The sequence below is a fragment of the Chaetodon auriga genome, chromosome 13 (genome assembly GCF_051107435.1).
Source record: "Chaetodon auriga isolate fChaAug3 chromosome 13, fChaAug3.hap1, whole genome shotgun sequence".
In the NCBI taxonomy this organism is placed as follows: Eukaryota; Metazoa; Chordata; class Actinopteri; order Chaetodontiformes; family Chaetodontidae; genus Chaetodon; species Chaetodon auriga.
In genome coordinates, this window is record NC_135086.1 from 20,416,119 (window position 1) to 20,437,028 (window position 20,910).

Sequence of the window (20,910 nt, forward strand, 5' to 3'; positions counted from 1 at the left end):
AAAGCATCAAGCCATTTGTATGCTAAAATGAAGTTGACTTTGAAGGGCTGAGGTGGCCGGCTGAGGATCTGATTGGGAGCGCTGATGAGATACAGAAGGTTGGACAAACAGCCAGTGAGCTTTTCTCCCCTTGCTCACCCTTGAGACGAAGATTTTCACATGAATAACACTGAAACTGGAGATGGCAGAGCAAAAGGCCTCTCCCTCACTCCCACTCTCTCTCTCTCTTTGTCTTCGTAGCTCTCTCACACACAAACGTGCCTTCAGAGAAACTTCTCTGGCGGTGTACGAGGTCGCTTAACATACACTTTTTGTTTACCCTCTGATTCAGACAAACAAAAGCCAGAACAGTGCTCCCTCTCTCTATTATGCAGAAGTCCATAACTACAAAAAAAAAAGAAGAAAAAAAAGCACAACAAATTGATTTCCTCCTCGGAGCAGATACCGCCCCAGTCATTTGTCTGGTTCCATAAGGACGTTAATGATTATAGGCGAGATCTTCCAGACATTAATCCTAGTTGAGGACAGATAATTACCTTCAACAGAAGACCAACCAGGTTAAAATGAATCTCCTGCCAAAATGCATAAAATGATCAATTAAATATACACTGTTTATACCGCATGGCTGCTTTCCACAAAGTACGACAACTGTCCCTTTAACAAAGGAGATTAACGTGATGACATGAAAACAAAGGTTTCAGAATCAAACCACAATGTTGCACCCACATTATGTCCCATGATGCCTCATTAAAGCTAGCCCTGGTCAGCAGTCCTGATCCAGGACCATGAATCTACTTATCAGGGGTGCAGCATTGTGCTCAGTGCTGCCACTGGTGGCTAGAAGCTACACTGCAACAAAACAAATTGTGCTCGTATAGTGATTTGATAGGATTTGCTGGATGCTTGGATTAAGAATGGCTGACGGTGTGGAGATTTCGTGCAACACTCACGTCTCTGTTTTGTAGGTGGAGCACCTCTCCAGTGGGATCTTCAGGACTCGGTTATTCAGCCCAACGAAGAGCGACCTGTCACTGTGCAGAATCTGCAGGCTCAGGACTGGTTCTCGCACCCCCAGTGGGAGAAGCTCCATCTCCTCTAAGTAACAACCTTGTAGGTTCTTATTGGGCGTAGCCAGTGCCTTTAAGATGGTGCCATACTCTGATTGGACAAAAAGGACAAGATGAAATCTGAGATGATTTTCTCTACAGGTAAATTAAAATGAACTATGTGTGAGATGTTTGAAAATACTTTCCTTCCTTTCTCCTCCTTTACTAACCTGTGCTGATGTACATAACATGGTAGAGGGTGTCCATGCCCTGAACAATATCTACGACCAGGTTGGAGAAGCGAACGTCATCCTGCATGACCAGCGGATCCACAGACTCCGGTTGGACCACGTCGTTCATCAGGTAGAGCCGCTGGGCGTCCTGCAGGCTGCGCTCCGTCAAACCCTCATTGGGACCCTCATCATCTATGGTACCACACTGGAGAGGAAGATGCCAGAAGAGGATGTGAAAATGTGGTATGGATGTAGGCGTATGACAAAGGAAGGCAGAAAGAATGCCAGAAATAAAGAAAAAGCAACAATGGAGAAGTCCCTCACACGCCCTCTTTGTAATGACCAAATCAATACACCGTGTCTGGCTAGATTGCTTCGGTTCTTAATTCTATTCTCAGTAACTGCAACTTTTTCGAGGGATCAAAACTACAGTGTGATTGTGATGTGACCACAGGAACAACAATTTAATGAGACAGTGCAGGAGAATAAATCTGAAATGACAGCCCTCTGAAGGCTTTGTCTGGGTTGCAGAGCTTAGCTGTGGATTGCAGCTTCTGCTCGTTCTTTGGGGCTTGAGATGAGAGATTGATTTGTTCGTGGATTCCATTTTTGGGTGATGTTCAGAGCGGTAGATGGTTTTGGAAGTCTAACGAATTTTCAATTTTAGAACATATCTCATAACTATATTATTATATTACAATCACTTTTTTCACCCCATATTTTCCCCTTCAGGGTTAATTTGCCGCAGCTTTTCCATAAACTGTACTACACTGTGATTTGTGACCATTTGTCTGTTATTTATTAATAATCACAGCATGTAATAAGTTCCAAAGAGTAAAAATGAGTTCAGGAGTCTCTTATTGTCTCAGATACGTCCTATTGTGGCCATTTCTGATCATAGTTGCCAACCTGTGCAGTTAGCTAGACATGAACTAACTAATAACTTTTTTTAATTCAGTCACTAAGGTAACCTTAATGCTTCCCGCCATGCTTTGTAGCACCACCAGCAAGTTCAAGACACTAAGAGGTTTTAAATAGGAGATTAGAGATGGTTCAGTTTACTCATTGACATGTCACTTTGAGAGTTTTCATTGGAGTGACAGCCTGTGCAAACTGCTTTCCACTGTAATTAGAAGGAAAGTTATTGGTTGGGACTTGATTTTGACTTGTTTCTGAATTGGATTATGGTTATATGTTTTTATGTTTATAAAGCTTTGTTACAGTTTGAGAATTTTTTTGTGGAAAAACTGCAGGAAGCAGAAACTAAAGACATACTGTATCATAGTGCTTCGCTGTATTTTCTGTTTCTTACAGTGCAGGCAACATCAGTGCAAAATAAGAGTTTTTGAGCTGTGTTAAGACTAACGTGGATCGGTTTGATATTAGTCTGGATGAGTTTCAGTGGTGAACTAACCTGGAAGTTGTGGATGGGGTTGGCCGTGGGAAGCCAGGTGGAGCGAGGGTTCTCCTGGGAACGGAAGGGCCCGTTGAAAGCCTGGGTGATGGCGCTCAGGTTGAAGGCACACACCGCAGATGCTGCAATACTGTTGCTTTATAGAGAGATGGACAGGGAGGACAAGACAGAAAGCGGAAGATAGCAGGGAGCAGAAAGGGGAGAGAATGACAAGAAGGGGTGGAGGGGGGGGTAAAAAAAATGTAAAGATATTATTTCAACAATAATATTCAGAATCGTTTACATGTTGGCAGTAAACATGCGGCCATATCAGAAATCAGCAGTGGCAAGCTGTGTTATTAGGCCATTCTGTAACGTGTTTCATCCTCTTGATGGAAGTCCTATCATTTATACCTGCACTAAACAGGCACTACGTCGCTGGCTTGCTTTAGCTGGAGGCTAAGCTATGCTATCAGTGCTGCACAGTGAATGGGGACAGTATTAAGCTGAGGATATGGGAGGCAGTTGTTAGATTATGTGCAAACACACGCACACACACACACACACACACACACACACACACACACACACACACAGACACACACACACGCACAGCCGCCTCACAGGTGTCACATAGGAGAGTAAACCCCAGCTAAACTGGCAGTGTGAGTAAAGTTATTATCGCGACGCTCTTCAGCCATAATGTGCTGCAAGGTAATGAGTTTCTTAACTGCCTGCTACTGCTGACTATTTTTTTCCTCCTTTCCCATACACCCTGCACCACACTCTGACTTTTTACTACACAGTAAACAGCATGTCGCCTTGGCATGGCTTGTGGGATGCTGATAAACCATCAGTTAGAAGATAGTGAGTGATAACATTATAGTGAGAGAGCGAGAATGAAACAGAGACAGAACCGCAGAGACTCAGACAGCGAAGCAGAGAAAGAAAGACTATTGTACTTCTTCACGGTGCATCGTGAGCTGTTTCGGTTCCCTGGGTAAATAATAAATCAGTGAAGGCAGCTGCTTGCTGAAAAGGCAGTGTCTCAGGGTTTGGTAAATGGTTTTGGTGAGGCCTAAGTGCGGGGTTCTCAACCCTCGACCTGCTCTTGTTCGGTTTTCATTCTCTTTATTTTAATTTTCTTATGACAGTCACTCATCTATCAACAAGGCATGCCATACTGTACATTTCATTACAGTTTCTGCAGTTACAAGCTACTCAGAAATGCCATCATTTACAGGTCAGTGGCTCTATGCATGTATTTATGAAAGAAAGTCTTAAGCAATTTGAAATGGAGTGGCAGTTTCACCTGTGCACTCATGGATTTTCACCCCTCAGCATGTGTCCGTATACAATCGGTGATTTGTTCATTTTTATATATCATATATATAATAATAAATATATATATAGATATAGATAGATATATAGATATGTGTGTGTGTGTGTGTGTGTGTGTGTGTATATATATATATATATATATACACTGATAATTCTTTGATTTTACACTCATCAGGTCCCAATCAGCCCAAATAGCAAAAAGAAATTAAAAATGCATGGCATGCAAGAGTTCAGGTCTTGGGAGGTTAATCTTGGTGTGAGGGTGTATTTTCAGCTGCACAGATGCTACTGACAGATCATGGAAATGTAGGGATACTACAGACAGCAGTGTGTCTCTATGATCCTCCCACTGTTCTGCAACTTCATGTTGCTACTTGTCACTTCACTGATCATGAAGGAGACACTACTCCACAGGCTAGAAGGCTCTATAGGCTAGAATACAGTATAGAATTGATTATTTCCAGTATAGAGTTTATAATAGATCTGAGATGAAAGTGACAAAAGGGTGGGGCACCATAACAAATCTGTCTTCAGCACCACGGACAGTGCCATGGATTTATCAACGCACAGCACAGTTAGGCTGCTGATATTTCCCAGACTTCAAACTTCAGTCAGATTAAGGATCAAAGAGTCACACAGATTGGACTAACATGTTCAGCTAAACAACCCCTCTGCCCCTGCACTCTCTGCTACTGCAAGGTGGAGAATGGGGATGGCAGTTTAACAAGGGGGAAGCATTTTGGTCATTTTGCTAACATGGGGGAAGGTATCCTCCCTATCGTCTACAGACTGCATATGAATGGACAGGGCAGAGTGTCAGTGTTCTGGGTATATGAGAACATTATGGGCTCTGGTAATGGCAAAAAATGTCAAACAAAACATTGTTGTTTTCATTTTGTCATTCCTATTGTTTTCCTCTTATTTATTGCCATGCAAACAGGAAGTGCAATTGTGCCATGGAGACTACACCATGAAAAGTCATGTTGAATTAGCTTCTAGCTGTTTCTGTTTGCACCGTACCCAACACTCACTGGGTTACTTTTCAAGCAGAGGTATGAATTTGATGAGCATGAGGGAAGATCTGAAGTTCCAGGGAGCACCTCCTTATATGAGTTTAGATCAGAGTTTTACAGACTGCATGGATGTTCATTCTTGACCTTTTAATAATAAATAATTAAGGGAAGTTGGAAGTTGCACTGATCCAACTGCATACTGCAGAAGCTTTCACTGCACAAAATAAGATATTTATCTCCTGAGTGCTGACTCATGATAAAAATGAATATGATGCTGATTTAGACTTGTGGCAGGATGTGTTTTTTTATGACTTGGATGTTTGCTATTGTGTTATCGGTGTGTAAATATGCTTGGTTGGTTGTGTTTGAATTTTAGTGTTGGATCAGATGGGTTAATCTCAAAATGTGCATTTCAATATGTGCACGTTCAACATGTGTGTAGATGCGGTGATGTGTGGTGTCGTGTTATGCAATGTTCAACAATACAGGTCTTGCATGCTCTTGCATAGAAAACTAAAGTGTTCTGCAGGGCTGCAAAGTGCTGTGTAGCTCCAGATGAGCTCTGGCTAAACATTAGGGGATGCCAAACAGGTGTCTCACTGACTGACTTGCAGGCTGCTGAAGAGAACAGCCTCTGGACTGCTGTAAAAGGACATTTTCTCTTGTTCTTCCAAAGGCTCTGGTGTAGACAATTGTGACAGGGAGCCAGAGACAAAGTGTGTGATGTAGAGGGAGTGCTGTGGTGAACCGGCAGTAACCAAACCCCAACTGTAGGAAACCACAGGCAAATCAGCTGCAATACGTGAGTGGCAGCCACAGGAGTTTTCACACTCTCACACACAGACGCACACAGTTTGACATAACAGGCAGCTAAACTGTGGGTTTGTGGTTGTACTGTAGCTACAGTTTGCATTGAAGACAAGCTGTACCACAGAAGGCCTGATGCTGTCCAGATTCTTTGAGATCTCCACTCTGACAGTGGGTTGCTGCAATAATGCCAAGAGAACAGAGTGAAAGCGAGCACTGAAAGTCTATTGCACTAATGGATGCAACCCATATGTTTTGAGTCTGCCTAAAAGCCCAGGAAAGTGATTGAAAAGCTGTTTGACATCTGCTATGCTGTTTGCTGCTGCTCTCGGAGGCCCAGCACCACGATGATCACTTTCATTATGAGTGAAGCTCCTTCAAGTGATTCATCTCATCCCAACAGCCTGATCCTGTCACTGGTTGTCCTCTGAAATACTGCTTGATTTCCTGTCTTGTTTTACAGAACTCATCCTGGTTCACCTCTCTGGTGTTCTCTCCTTTTCCTTTTCAGTGCTCTGAACTGATTAGTTCAGACCCTTTTATGAAATCTTCATATCCTGTGTTCCTATCCAGCGGCAGATAAGCAGTTAAAATCAGTTCCAGATACAACAGTAAAATGCTGCTTACTCATGAATGCAGCTGTAATAACAATCCTACAATATGCCTATTTACATAACACTTTGAAATGGACGAGGTAGGTTTTCCTGAGTATGTTTACACTGTGGTGAAGAACAAGGCTGATGATATACATTTTCTTGAACTGATCCTGCTGACAAGTATTGTGTGTGTCCCCACAGTCTGATACATCTTATTTCTCTGTGCAATAACACATTGTTGGTTTTGGTCTTCTCACAAGATTTGTTGACCATAAGAACGATATAGAATAATGGCAAGCTTATCCTTCAAGTAAAGGACCTGAACGCCTTTTTCACTACTGTCAGCCGTCCTCATACCCACAATACATCGCTCCAGTGACTCCAGGTGTAGCTCAGTTCAACCCCAAAAAGAGGTGTTAGAAAGTTAATGAACTCCTCAGTCAGCCTGGCTGTTCGGCTGTCTGCAAGCTGCAATCTGTACAGATCTGTACAGCAGGCAGTCTCTCTGGTAAACACAAGTGTCTGATATGCATCTTACTCAGTAACCTTCTCTATTTAGGCTGGATGCTGGTTTAGCTGCTACAGCATGTTTTAAACCAGATCCCCCAGTGTTTGTGTTCATGATCTTCCTTGTTCATTTTTACTTAAAACTTTTCTTATTTTCTCAATTGTTGTTATGACTGCATGATCTGTCATATAATGTCTTTATTATTCAGTGGTTTTCTGTGCAATATGGTTATTTTATCTCTCTTGAAAAGCACTTGAGTCAACATTTGTTCATAATGTCTTATATATATACAATATCTTATATAAACTCATTTGACAATAAAATAGACCTTTGCTCATGCATTGTATGCACGCACATCAATGCAAAGAGAGCCCTGTGGAGTCCACCTGAAAGCCCAGGTTTTTATCTAAAGCACCTAACCATATTTTATGTGAAAAAAAGAAACAGCTAAAACTACATTAAAGCCAATGTTTCAACCTCAGTGAATACCTGCATCGCAGCAGAAAAGGAAAAGGGCCCACTCAGCAGAGCTACATGACTGCAGGGACCAGAAATTGAACCGAGGTTGCCAGGATTATCCATACATATTTTTATACTGCACAACAATACGCCAGCAAAAGCAACAGCTTTGGCCCAAAACAGTCACATTTAGAGGCAGACTGAGTCAGCAACACCCACACTAAACAATAAAGCAACACCACAGGTTCAGTAGGCTGCACAAAAAGCCAGATGTTAGCTGCTACTGTAAAGAAGGGCACAGTTCATCTGATTATAATGGCACTGTTTACCACCTGAGCGATAAAATGTAATCGCTCTAGTATTTTTTGAGTCCAAGCTTGGCTTGAACTATTTTCACAGTATTTCTAATCAAATGCAAATTGGCCCTAAGTAAGGAAAACCAAACAGAGTGCATACAGTGGGTTCAATTTAAATAATATCTGTGAAAGGAATGATAAAGCTGCTGGTACACAAGCAGCACATTCTGTCAAACTGTATTCAGATCAGGCCCGCACTTCCGCTGGGGGCCCGCAGTTCATTTCAAGGTAGATTTGATGTCAGCAAGTTGATAACGACGGGAAGAGAACGTAAAATCAGAAATATTGTACAGTTATGTGGCTTGCTTCACTCGGCTGGCTAACCAGTATATCAGTTCTCACGCATGTCAAATCTCATCTCACTTAGAGTAAGTCACATATTTTCTATGGATAAGAGGGACATTAGGATCCCTAAGAAGCGCTCGGAGCATATGTGAGGTTGCACATACAGTACATGCATATGTCCCTGTGAGCTTGAAATGCATGAAAAGTTTAACAACACTGAATGATCATAAGGTTACTGAATAGGGCTTTTAGGGCAACAACTACCCTATTGACAACTGACATCAGGGGCTCATGAGGTAGAGCAGACCTCCGCTTATCAGAAGGTTGGTTGTTAGATCCCTGGCCTCTGCAGTCTACACGTCAAACTAACCTTGGGCAAGACACTGAACCCCTAATTGCTCGCGATGCTGTGACAATGAATTTAATGTTTTTCAGAGAGTTTTTTTCTGTAAATTGACTCAAGCTGTCAGTGTACTACATAAGAGGCGCTTGTAAACACACATACAACACACACATGCACACACAACTTTCTGACATCAGATTAGGGTTGGATCAGCATAACTTGGCCCTTAAAGCAGCCTGTATAGCCACAACAATCTCATCCACGCTTGTCAGAGAGAAGATGGCGTCCCCATTCATAATCCTGCCTAGAAGCTTCCAGAGCCCAGTCTTCAAATTGCTTGTTTTGTCAGACCAACAGTTAGAAACTCAAATATGTTCCATTTACAGTGATATAATTCAAAGCCAAGCAGAAAATCCTCACATTTGAGCGACTAGCAAATGACAAATGGCAGTTCTCATAAAGGACTTAAATAAATCACTTAATGGTGACTTATAATTTCATGTCAATCTACTAATCAATTAATGTGCCCATTGTTTTAGCACGCCTCCTTATCCCACCCACAACTTCTCCGATGTGAGATCTTATAAGAACTAGTGAAGTGGAGGGGGTCAGTGAAGTCACCCAGAAATAGATAAGGAGGCTCATAATTAGTTGGTAATGGCAGGTTAGACACCTCTGTAGGAGATTCTCGCTGCTGCTCCGAGCCCACGACAGAAGGACCTTGCCAATAAGGGCCTGGAGTTAATTAAAAGACCTGGCCGTGCTCTGAGGTCTTAAGAGCCCTTATTCTGATGGAATGCTAAAACCTCCACTACATAACGGCTCGACAGGCTCCGATGGCTGGTGCACCTCTCAATAAAATTACAGCTGAATCATTTCCTTCCTTTTTCCATTCCCTCCGCTCCTCTGAACTAGGGCCAGAATGATTACTTCTACTATTGATTTATCTGTTGTATGCTATTTTTTCCACTGATTGACTGAAGGGGCACGCCACCATTTTACACATCAAGATCAGTCACTATACAGCAAGTGAAAACAGTTGTATAGTATCCTCTGCAGCTGTCTGGGCTCTCCAAAGCCAGAAAAGATTTTTTTTTTTCTTTTTAAGAGAAAGCCTGTGTTACAAACTGGGGGCTGGGCGTGAAAACATGGGTGTTCATCAGGCAGAATCGGTCTAACTAAGATTAACTAAGATATACTTTTTTCATGGTGTGATACTAAATTTGCTGGAGTGGTTCTTCAATTGTTTGTAAGATATGCTCTTCACAGTTTCCCAGAACCTGAGGTGACATCTTCAAATTGCTTTTGAGTTTTGGGTTTTGTCCAACTAAAAGCCAAAGATCTTTAATTTACAGTGAACTAACACATCAAACCAGCAAACCCTCACATTCGACACGCTGGAATCGTTCTCGCATGTTGCTCGAAGTGACTTGAAACATTTGATTAAAACTTGTTTTCTAAGTTGATTAATTGTCAGGTCACTTCACCAATAATCTGAAGGCAATGGATGGATGGAAACACATGCATAGAATTTGAATTGAAATCCTGCCCATTTATCATGGGATATGTCGAAAGAGTAGCGAGGGTGAGAGGAGATCACTGCACAGAGACCTGGCCCAAATCGTGAGCAGACAGAGAGGATAAGCACTCTGATCCAACTCTTCCTGCTCTGTTTTACAGCCCCGAACTCCTGGGAGCAGCTGTGAGCCTGTTCAATTTAGGCCAGACAGATGGAGACAGTGTTTGTGGTGATTGCATTAACATATCCAACCCCGATGAGGAAGGCGGTTTTGGAGGGAGGACCGACGAGTTGCTTCAGAAAGGAAGGGCAAGGAAGGAGGAGACAAAGGATGACAGACAAAAGCTTGGGCCATGTGGAGTTTTCTCATTACCTCTTCTCATGTCCTTCCCCCCTCTCTCCCTTTATCCCTGTGGCTTCTTCTTTTTTTTTGTTTTGTCTCTTTACCACCCCTCGCCCTGTCTTTCCCTCTTTCAGTAAAGATGGCTGCAGGCTGATGGAAAGCAGCCATGTGGTGGCGAACACCGGCAGCTTAACAGGTGAGAAAGCAGAAGGTGAGCGGCAGGATTCAACGTCTCCCCTGACAGAACACATCTGAACACCAACAACCGCGCTTGCTCCTACACACACACGAAACCATACGCCAATGCCCACACAAACACGCACCATACATGCGCGCACACACAGTACAGTCCGAGGGTTCACCAGCATGTGCTTCTGCTACAGCCCCAAAAATCAAACATGCAAATTGCATTTCAGTAAGTAAGTCTTCTTACTTGACTTCAATGCCCTGCTAATAGACGGAGGCAACATTTGTATTATTTTGCTAATTGTCTCGGACCAAAGAGTTACTCAGGGGGAAACTTTAATCCGATGGCGTGTCCGGATAAAAGGTCATGAGACTGAGCAAAAATGTGATGCAATGTGATGACACTTTTACTAAACATAAAAAAGCGGAACAAGAGCTCCGGTCTGCACACTTTGGCTCTGAGTGTTTCCTCTCTGTAATGAAGTGTGTGACACCCCCACCTGGAGCAATCACAAACCAGAGGGAGTGTGTGTCAGTCTCCACATCCAGCTTGGCTGAGAGCTGCATGCATCCACACTGATCATTAGCAGCAGCAGGGAGGCTCTAAATTCTGGGAAATTGTCTCTGTCTGCATAGGTGAGAAAGCGTCGGAGTACCAAACCTTATGAAGTGATGAAATGTGAGGACTAGATGATAAGAAGCTGGAGCTGAAGTGTTTTGGTGTGTATGTCACTGTTCCCCCATTAATATTCTTGTTGGTGTTGACAGGACTCTTCAGCACAGCTGCAGCTTGTTTTGGTGAGGTTGTTCATCTTTTCTATTCAACAGTGAGGACAATGTTGAGTAATGCATGGAGAAGGGTAACATTACAACAAGTTTCATTTCAACAATACACGTGCTTCAGGACTGCCTTGTTCTCTGTTAGCTCTGTGCAGTGTACAAAAGAACGCGTGAAGTTATTCAGATTTTATATACATGTCAGTGGATACATGGCAGACTCTAAACTATTCTAAAAATATTCAGACCTCCATTTCCCAATTAGTTTCATCATCCACACACTGGGCTAATTTAGATGATAAATGTCAGAAAAGTTCAAAACATTTTTTTCTTGCTGTAAGTATTCCCTCTGCTGTATTCTACTGAGTTTGAATTATACCATAAATACTGGAGATAGACACAGGATCAGGTTACCACTGTTATTCAGCCTTATTGAGATTAATTATCTAATCAAGCCCTTTAAGGATGTATGTAATTGCAAATTTGGGGACTGTAATGGAGATAATGAGTTTTAAGTGCAAATTAGAGGAGCAATAATAAAGGTGGCAGTACACCTTTTTAAAGAGCGATACCTTTGAGTGATGAACAAGGTGTTGACTGATTATCTGAGTACGCATATGTCCCTTTACAGAGAGAATAAACTGTGAATGATCTGTACTACCAGGAATTCTACTCAAAGTCTACTCCATTTTAGCACGGCTAATTGTTTTTGAGAGTAAATATATATAGATATTTAAATAGATGTGATTCAACAAGTGACTGAATCGGCCATGCAAGCCTCCACCAAGAGGAGCACTGAGTGCAGAGGAGCCCTAATGTTAAAACTGAACATCCAGCGACAATTCTCCCATTTGAAGGATGTTCCTTTGCTGCCCCTGCATGCAACAATATCCACAGGTCAGCACTATAAAGATGGTCTCACATGCTTCCTTATATGTATGACCATTTGGAAACTAGTCAGAGGATATGATGAATGAATGAATTTGTATGGTTGGCACTGTGCACATTTGAGGGGAATTGTTCTACTTAAAGATATTACCACATGATCATTTACGTGTAAAAGATATCAAGTGAGAGATAATCATTTATTTCCCTCCATCAGAGGCTTCGTCAGTAGAAATCCTGCCTGTGCATGTGTAAATGTAATGCACGTTGAGCTGCGTTCACTCACACATTGGTGGTGAAGATTCCGTAGATGAGGTCTTGCTCGGGCAGGTAGAAGGTGCTCTGCAGCTCGTTGTAGTAGAAGGGGATTTCTCCGGAGCGGGAGCAGTTGAGCCTGGCCTTCATGAACGTGGTCCAGGTGTCCTCCAGGAGAAACCGCCCGCCGATGTCGTTCTTGCAGACTCGTGCCACGCGGGAATAGACCGTCTTACCGCAGTCGTGCTCCACTGCGTTTTCCCTCAGGAAGAAGAAGGTGAAGAGGCCGATGTCGTAGGCTGAGATGAAGTGGGGCTCTGCCAGCAGGAAGTAGAGGGGAGGGAGGGAGAGGATCATTACACAGCGACTCCAGGGAAACAGAAATATTTGCAGCATTTATCTTCTAAGTGTTGTTGCTTTGACCCCTGTACTCCCTCTTATTGATTGCTATAAGAACTTCAAAATTCTACTGTTGCACGCCTGTGTAAGATGTTCTGGAAAAAAGCCTTCAAAGTCAAATGTGTAAATAAATGAGAGGAGAAGGTGCAGACGGAGGAGGAGGGGGGAGGAAAAAAATGGTTACTAATAAATCCGTCTGATGTTTTGATGGTAAATCCATGGAGCTATGTCTGTTTAACTGGGTGCCCGTGGTGCTTTTACTGCCCTGGGTGACACAGGGAATGATTAATAGCCCTCCCTGTTGGGTGCGTTATCACGTAAAGCAGACTGAATAACAGTTTGAAAGGGACGTTAGTGTCATCCTTTGTAAACACATGACTCATCACAGAATACTAATTCATCCCTGGGAGCTTCGGGGAGCTTAAACTTGTAAGTCCATGCAGTCAAGGCTGATTGAACATGTACATTTTTGGAAGGTTCACATAAAAGTTTTTGTCATGGCTTAAAGGACCAGTTCACCCAAATTCATCAAATCACATTTCCTCTCTTACCTTTTTTTTAGTGTCTAATCATCCAGACAGCTTTGGCTAATAGTTTGCAGACACCTCGGTACAATCGAGGCGAGTGGACTTTTGTTTGTGAAGCTCACAGTGTTTACAAATTACATTTGAAAAACTCAAAAGCAGTGAGTCTTCCCAGATATAGCTGCTCGGTTACTCTTGATAATCCACAAACATTTTCATGGAAACAATTTTCTATTAAAAAAAATTGTTTAAAATAAAATTCTGAATGTCCACAGTGAGAACCTACTGCAATCTGGGGAACCTGTATTTGTAATACTAATGAGTTTACTCTTTAATATCAAATTATATAACTATACAGCATCACTGTCACTGATTCATTGTTGTAAATGGAGCAGTTTTCAGGTGCTGATGAAAAGCTGCATGTGATATGATGTGACACTGTTATTGTCAGAAGTTCTTGAGAAAGATACTGAATTTGTGAATATCAAGCTGATGCGTGTAAACCAAGAATTCTATGTCAGAGCATAAAATAATTGAAATAAATCAGGTTAATAATTGTCACTAGATAAAGCTAGATATCCATTGGCTCTCACAATGATTTTCAAGTTGTAGTTTGAAACTTTCTAAAAAAAGAAAGATCCATGTTGCTGCTTTGACACTGAGCTGACTGTGACTTCCGCACACTCAAGCTTTCTTCCTACTGTTTTCTGATGCTGTGTTTTCTTTTATCAGGCAAGCACTACTCATACTACTGTGCAGGAACAATGAAACAGAAAATACTCCCGTGCTTCTGCAGCTCCGGTTTCCCTCTGGGACCCATTTATCGCCAATGATATCACACACACTCACACACTTGCACACGAGCACAAAAACGAATGGAGGAATAAACCTTAATTTGCACTGATGCATGCGCACCCATAAACTAAAAAAGGAGAAAAAAATGAGAGAGATGCTGATGTTATAAACAATCACACACAAACACACTTTCACACACACACACACACACACACACACACACACACACACACACACACAGCGGACATGACCTGTTAACAGTCATGATGGAATGTGCCTCAGGGGCTAGCGAGGCTTTTTATAAGAGAATAAGATTTTGAAATGGAGCAGGAAGAGACAAAACGGCTGTCCACACAGCTACAGCAGCCTCCTAATTCCATTTCACATCTATGATGGAAAACAACCCGTGGTTTGAACAGACCGCAGGTGAAAAAGACAATTTTATGAAAGAGACTTTCAGCTGGGGGACTCTTCCAAACTTTTTGAAGCTTAAATCATGTTATATATTAAAGGGGCATCCAGTGCAGGAGTCCTCACAGTCTGAGAAACTTAGCTTTTCTGCAGGAATGTGGAGTGAGCATGTTAGAAGTGGGATGGCAGTTACTATTATTATTGTTATCATTATGCATGACACCCAAGAGCATCATTGAATGTTTGTATTTGTGATGAAAAACAACTTGCCAAACTGTAACGTACAGAAAATGAACTGGTGTTAACGAACACGCAGATGAAGAAGTGAGTTGGGTCATTGCCAATTAGTGCAACTGAGGCTGAGAAGACAGCCATCACAATATGTTAGTGCTACCTTCCCTCCAGCTAAAAGGCCATATGAAGGAGCTAATTGTGTTTACACATGTATCAGCTATGTAATGTAAGGGATAATGAGTGTGTATACAGCATGCCTGGGCTGCCGTGTGGACGTACACCAGTCTTTCTGTGTTTGCGTACCTGTGTTTATGCATACTGTACGAGTGTCAGGCAAAGGGCAGGTGGAGCTGACAGATTCTGCATAATATTACTGAAGCTGCGTGGGTGCAAATGTGATGGATCGAGTTTCTCCAGCATCCTGCTGAGCGGTAAACAGATTGTTCAATCTGCAGGCTGGTTGGGTGCTGGAACTGTAAACTGCCATCACCAACATCACATGACGCTTTAGATCAAGCACAGCTACAGTATGAGGACGAGGCTATTTAATATTCAAATAAACACATCCTGCAGGAATGCAGAAACAATCCACTAATAATAAAGGGCTGCCTTATAGCTTGGTTATGTCTAAACAGGACAGATGGACTCTTTTTATTTAGTCTATACTTTGTGAGTTCCTCTCACTGTACTTGTTGCACTTTGTTATAGTCGTCGGGTTCGTTATGTGTACGTCTGTCTGCTGGGTGAGGGTGGGAGGGTTGAGTGTTTAAAAAAGAATGCAAGAATGAATAAGTAAACAAACAAAATGTGTATACTACTAATTGGCTTTGCTAAATTTCTTTGGAGGAAACACACTTTCTGACGGGATTATGTTGAGTGTCAACTCTTTTTCTTTGCACCACACAAAGGCCATGGGCGTAGAAAGCACAGCACTTCACTACCAAAGGCTGAGGTTCACTCTCTGTATCCAAGGTTTCTTGGTTTAAGCTACTCAAAACTGGTTATCACCAGGAAAAAAAGGCATGGTTCTGATTATTGAAAAAGTTAATTCATCCTCCCCTTGCCTTAACCAGGTACTCTAAGTTGCCAAAAACAGAGCCATTAAAACAGGAACCATTCCAGTCACATGACATATGAACGCATGAATATGACAGGATGTTAGTAGTTCTTTCATCAGCAGGGGATCAGATGAAATGAAACACGCTGCAGCTCCATTCAGTGTGAATAGGTTGTGTAGGCAGTGAATGTTTCAAAAATGCAACATTTCCTTGTTATGTTGATACACGCATTCAAATGCAGTGCACTAATGCAAATTAGATGTAGAAAAAATGTCTGAGACAGGCTGACATGTCACCTGTTTGTATATATATGGTTAAATAGAGTGATTATGATATGTCTTGACACACAATAAAACACACTTTGCACCAAAGCTGACAGAGGAGTGAAAGTGAACAACAGAAACATAAAAACATTTGTTACATACAAAATCTTCAGAGGATTGAGGGAAGAATAAAGAAATTGTTTCGATTATTTCACAGCAAACTGTATAGCTCCCCTTGTCATCCAGATGCATGATGGGAAACTGTTTGTCGGTGCCTGGCAGGCAACCAATCCAATAAGGGAACAGATTGATTAGATCCAGGACCCCCTCCATGCCTTCGCTTCTCCTGAACTGGAGAGGCTTAGAGCTGGAAATGAGATTTTCATTCACACCCAAATCCACCGGGAACACAACTCCATAACCCTCACAGAAGCCATGAAGCAAAGCGGACTTTGTCTGTGATGGCACGGATTTGTGTGTGTGTGTGTGTGTGTGCGCGTGTGCAGCTCGAGTGGAGTGCAACACGTGTGTTTGACGGTGTGTGCAGCCAGCGGTGATTATGCTGATGAGGACACTACAGTATCTACTTTGCTACTCATCTTTTTCCCTCCCACATACCCTTTTTTTGTGCGTGTGTGCTGCTCTCAAACACACACACACGCACACACACAGACACTCTGACACACATGGAAGCACATGCAGCTTGCATACAGTCTAAATACATATACACACAAGCACACAGTGGCATGCGCGCACAGGCAGAGTCGCTGCGTGGTGTGAAGCATGCTGTGTGTTGTAATTTCACCCTCTCCCTGCCGTGAGGAATAATTACATCGCTCACTGACTCCTCAGTCTATCTTCTGTGCTTCCCTCTCATCCTCATCTTCTTCCCTGCGCTGCAACACTCTCTCATCCCTCCTATCTCACCACCAACACACACACGCACACACACCTCCATACTCTCCAGCCTACCATCTTTACTTGGTTTCGATCTTCCCATTTTGACTCCTCCACTCGTGTCTCTGCTTTATTCTGGTCATCTCTCCAGAGTCTCTTTCGCTAGTTCTCATCATAATGCGGCTGGACTGACATATGGGAATATTTATTTGTTACATTTTGTGCTGGTTGATTAATGCATTAGTCATGTGACAGAAAACTAATAATCAACTCCTCTGATGATGGATTAACTGATAAAGTCTTTTAACAAGCAGAAAGCGTCAACTATTTGATGAGGCTTTGCTGCTTTTCTCAGTTTCATTTCACTGTCATTTGAATATTTTTGTGTTTTTGTCTGCTGATCAGACAGGACAAGCAATCTGAAGACGTTACCTTGTGAGTTTACAGACTAAACATTCAATTGATAAAATGAGAGAAACTAATAAAATAATAGAAAATAAATAATAATAATAATAGAAAATAATCATTCATTGCAGCCCTACTTACACTAATATTCACATTTTCAAGCCAATATCATTTGTATTTTATTATATTTTTTATCCTTGTCTCATCTCCTCACACACACACACACACACACACACACACACACACACACACACACACACACACACGCACAGCTCACTGCTGTCCCATCGTTTTGTTGGCTTCTGGCTTGCGAGGAGTTTAATTATTTTCAGATATTAGTAAAAAAATTGCTCATCAGCCTGACCAATTAATGATCAGCAAAGGATGAAATAAAGAAACGCAGCCTCGGGTCAAGTTTGGGGCTCGAATGTAACAGTTCAGCAGAAACCACTGGTTCTGAATGGATTTGTCAGTTTTGGTAACTCTGTGAATTAACTAACACCCAAAACATGAAGGTGGACTGGTTTAAACAGCTTGAGTATAACCGTTAGCTTCAGCTATGCTTTAACCACAGAACATTAGCCTCTGTGATTGGATGCTATTATTCAAAATGCAGGTGGACCTTCTTTAAATAAAAGATATTTTCACAGTTATTGTTGTTTCGAATTCAACCAGGAGAGCTTCACGTCCTTTCCAAGAGCTCCAACTGTCGCTCACCTTCACCTCCATCCTTCCAGTAATCTAATGGTTTCTGCATATCAAAGTCGCTATATGACAGCTCTTCCAGTGGAAGGTCCATCTCCATTTCTGCTGGAGTCAGGATGTGTGTGAATGGATTTCTGCTGCGGCGCGTTACGAGGAAAAGGCACAGCGTCAGCAGCAGGGAGATTATTGACACCGACACCGGCGGGATTGACAGCATTTCATGTCTCCACCATTCCATAAATCCTACCAATTCCTATGTCTAACCTGTACTGTGTGTTCTACACACAACTTCAAATCCAAACAGTCTCTGTAATCCTTTGAAAACACCTCTGTCAGATTGATCTGTCTTGGCTGTAACAAAAGAGCCGATTTTGTTGGAAGCAAAAGTGCACAGTTGCTTCATCTGCCACTCTAGGCAGGCCTAGGAAAATGTTTAAAGCAACAGAAGGAATATCCAGAGACTGTTTCACACAAGTGTTTACCCTACAATCTGACCTGGAGTGGATTATTTTGAAATCCAACCAGAGTTTAGACTTGCTTAGATTACTAATCCTATTTGATTAGATCTCTCACGCCTGAGACAAAACAGTGACCCTGTGAAACAACAAAGCTGTAACTCAAACCAGAGAACTCCATAAACTTTGTGTTTTAAATGCTCGATGATGAACTGCAGTCAATCAATGAAAATTAATGGAATCTTAATAATCAATTAATTGTCATTAAAGAGCAAGAATGCTGCTGGTTTGAGCTTCTCCAACAAGAGTATCGGCTGCTTTCCTCTGTTTAATGTCTGAAGGCAACAAATTTTTTCAACATAAACACTAACATGAATTATGCTGAAATTAATGTTTGAGTGTGAGCCAAGTGACGTCATATGTGCTCGTTCTGGTCGTCCTACTGTACCATTGAGCCACTTCGAGTTGTACTGAGCAGTCCGCAGAGGTGGCATGCCGCCCAGGCTGCGATATATGACGGGGTCACGGCCTGAGAAGTCGATGACGGTGGCGGCATACAGCTCTCCGCTCTCTGTCACCACCGCTGTGGAGTTGTGACGGGGGTCGTACGGGCAGCGAGCCACGCCGTTCACCCGCTCCAGCACGCTGCTCATGTTGCCCACCTGCGAGGCACGGGGAGAAAGAGAGAGTGGCAGGTTAAGCCCACAGTGATTTCACTGAATTTCTACAATCCCACACACACAAACACACACCGATGCATACCTCTCTGGTAATACATAGAGGCTGGAAAGCGTTGGTTCCACAGGTCATGACCTCAGTCTTGTTCACCAACAGGACTCTGATGTAGTTCTGACATTCAATCTGCAGAGAAGTGGGTGAAGAAGAAAGCTTTGAAAAAGTTCCAGTTGAGCAGGAGCGGCTGAGGTGACAGGCTAAATATTCTTTGACGTGTTGCTGATAAGAACAATGGACCAAGTCCTCCGGTATCAGACTGGCATGGAACCAAAAGCACAGCAATTCAGCGTCTGCATGCTCTCGCTTCTGTAAGTTCATTGTTCAGGAATAAGAACAATCATTTGCAGCTGAATGGAAGCCTATTTAGCATCGACAGATGCTCTACAATAAGTCAAGTATGCGCTTCAGTAAAAAGAGTCAAATCTGTTTTAACAAAGGCGTGAAATAGATTTATTGGTAATGAAACATTTTATGTAAGTATCATTTATTTTTTTTGTAAATGCTGGTGCTTTGTGTTATGGCCAAGAACTGAGGTAATTGAAGAGATGCAGTTTTTGCAGAGAATTGATTGTCTGTTTTGTGTATCAGGTATCAGCCATCACACTGTAGGCACTGTGGGAGATAAAAGTGACGCTGCAATCAGTTCTCACAAAATAATGGAAATAAGACAGCTGATCGCAGTGTTGCTTATCAGACAGATTTGAAAGGAAGTCCTTTTGTGTCTCACTATCTTGCAGGCTGTCTTGTGTGCATTTTCCCTCGCTTCACTTTGCCCTTTCTCTTCACTGCAGGAAAAACAACTCCTGATTGAAGGGTCTGAAATAGCTGCTCTGTACAGAGCCCTCCCGTGAGGCCCATAAGGCCCTCGCCGCAACAGCCAGGAGATATCAAGATGGCCTCTCTGTAAGCCAGGCGGCGCTGACATGAAGTGTTGTAATTGGGGGCGGGATTGAGGTTACCTCTGTTTTGCCTTTGCTCTGACAGGACCTCCTGGTTTCCTCGTCCGGTGCCCATTCTGTCGCCTAGGAGACAAAAACAAGAAAAAGCCCAGGGATGACAAAAAGGCCGAAAAAGCAGTCAGCTGAGTCCTTCAGATACTACAAAACAGTTACGCAACGACTGACTGTTGCTAATACTGTAGGCACGCACAAAAAGATGCATGAAAAGACTTTAACCTCATTGCTGTTTGTTTATTGTGTAAACATGGCGACCAGCTTGCCAGCCAAGAGCTTATTCGAGGGTAGCGGGCAAGGTACCCAACGAGGCAGCTGAAGGGCTGAGGACGGCATTAGCATGTAAATGGGTTTCTCTCCGCCTTCTTCTTCTTTCTTCCCCTCTCTATCTCTCGCTCAGAAAGTTTGCCGCACTCGCCTCCGCTCCACTGCCCCCCAACACCCCCCGCCCTCCCCCACCACCCCCCTTTTCACTTCTACCGGCCAATTATATTCCTGTTGATGGTTGTGACTTGGGTTTAATTATGGATGCAGGCAGCGGCACTGCACGGCTGCACTGCAAACACACTAATGCATGTACATACACACATGCTGCTTGGCCACCAAGCTGCACTGGCTCTTGTTAAGAGGGATGAGAGATGTCCTTCTCTTGGCATGAACTGTAGATGTGCAAGGTGCCAGAGGACCTCCTGTTGTGTGTCATTGGCCTGATTTTACTCATCCTCCTCCAT

General features: G+C 42.7%; 1 protein-coding gene across 6 annotated transcripts in view; it reads right to left on the reverse strand.

Annotated features, from left to right (window-relative positions):
- Nucleotides 1–20,910, reverse strand: part of sema5ba (sema domain, seven thrombospondin repeats (type 1 and type 1-like), transmembrane domain (TM) and short cytoplasmic domain, (semaphorin) 5Ba) — a 155,774-nt gene that overhangs the window by 31,741 nt on the left and 103,123 nt on the right. For all 6 annotated transcript variants that reach the window (XM_076746600.1, XM_076746602.1, XM_076746599.1 and 3 more), the window contains 7 exons: nucleotides 20,186–20,248; nucleotides 19,254–19,352; nucleotides 18,940–19,153; nucleotides 12,377–12,662; nucleotides 2,694–2,829; nucleotides 1,277–1,484; nucleotides 951–1,158 (listed from right to left, as the gene is read on the reverse strand). In XM_076746600.1, the coding sequence (XP_076602715.1) occupies nucleotides 951–1,158; nucleotides 1,277–1,484; nucleotides 2,694–2,829; nucleotides 12,377–12,662; nucleotides 18,940–19,153; nucleotides 19,254–19,352; nucleotides 20,186–20,248 (1,214 nt within the window). The remainder of the gene's footprint in view (nucleotides 1–950; nucleotides 1,159–1,276; nucleotides 1,485–2,693; nucleotides 2,830–12,376; nucleotides 12,663–18,939; nucleotides 19,154–19,253; nucleotides 19,353–20,185; nucleotides 20,249–20,910) is intronic.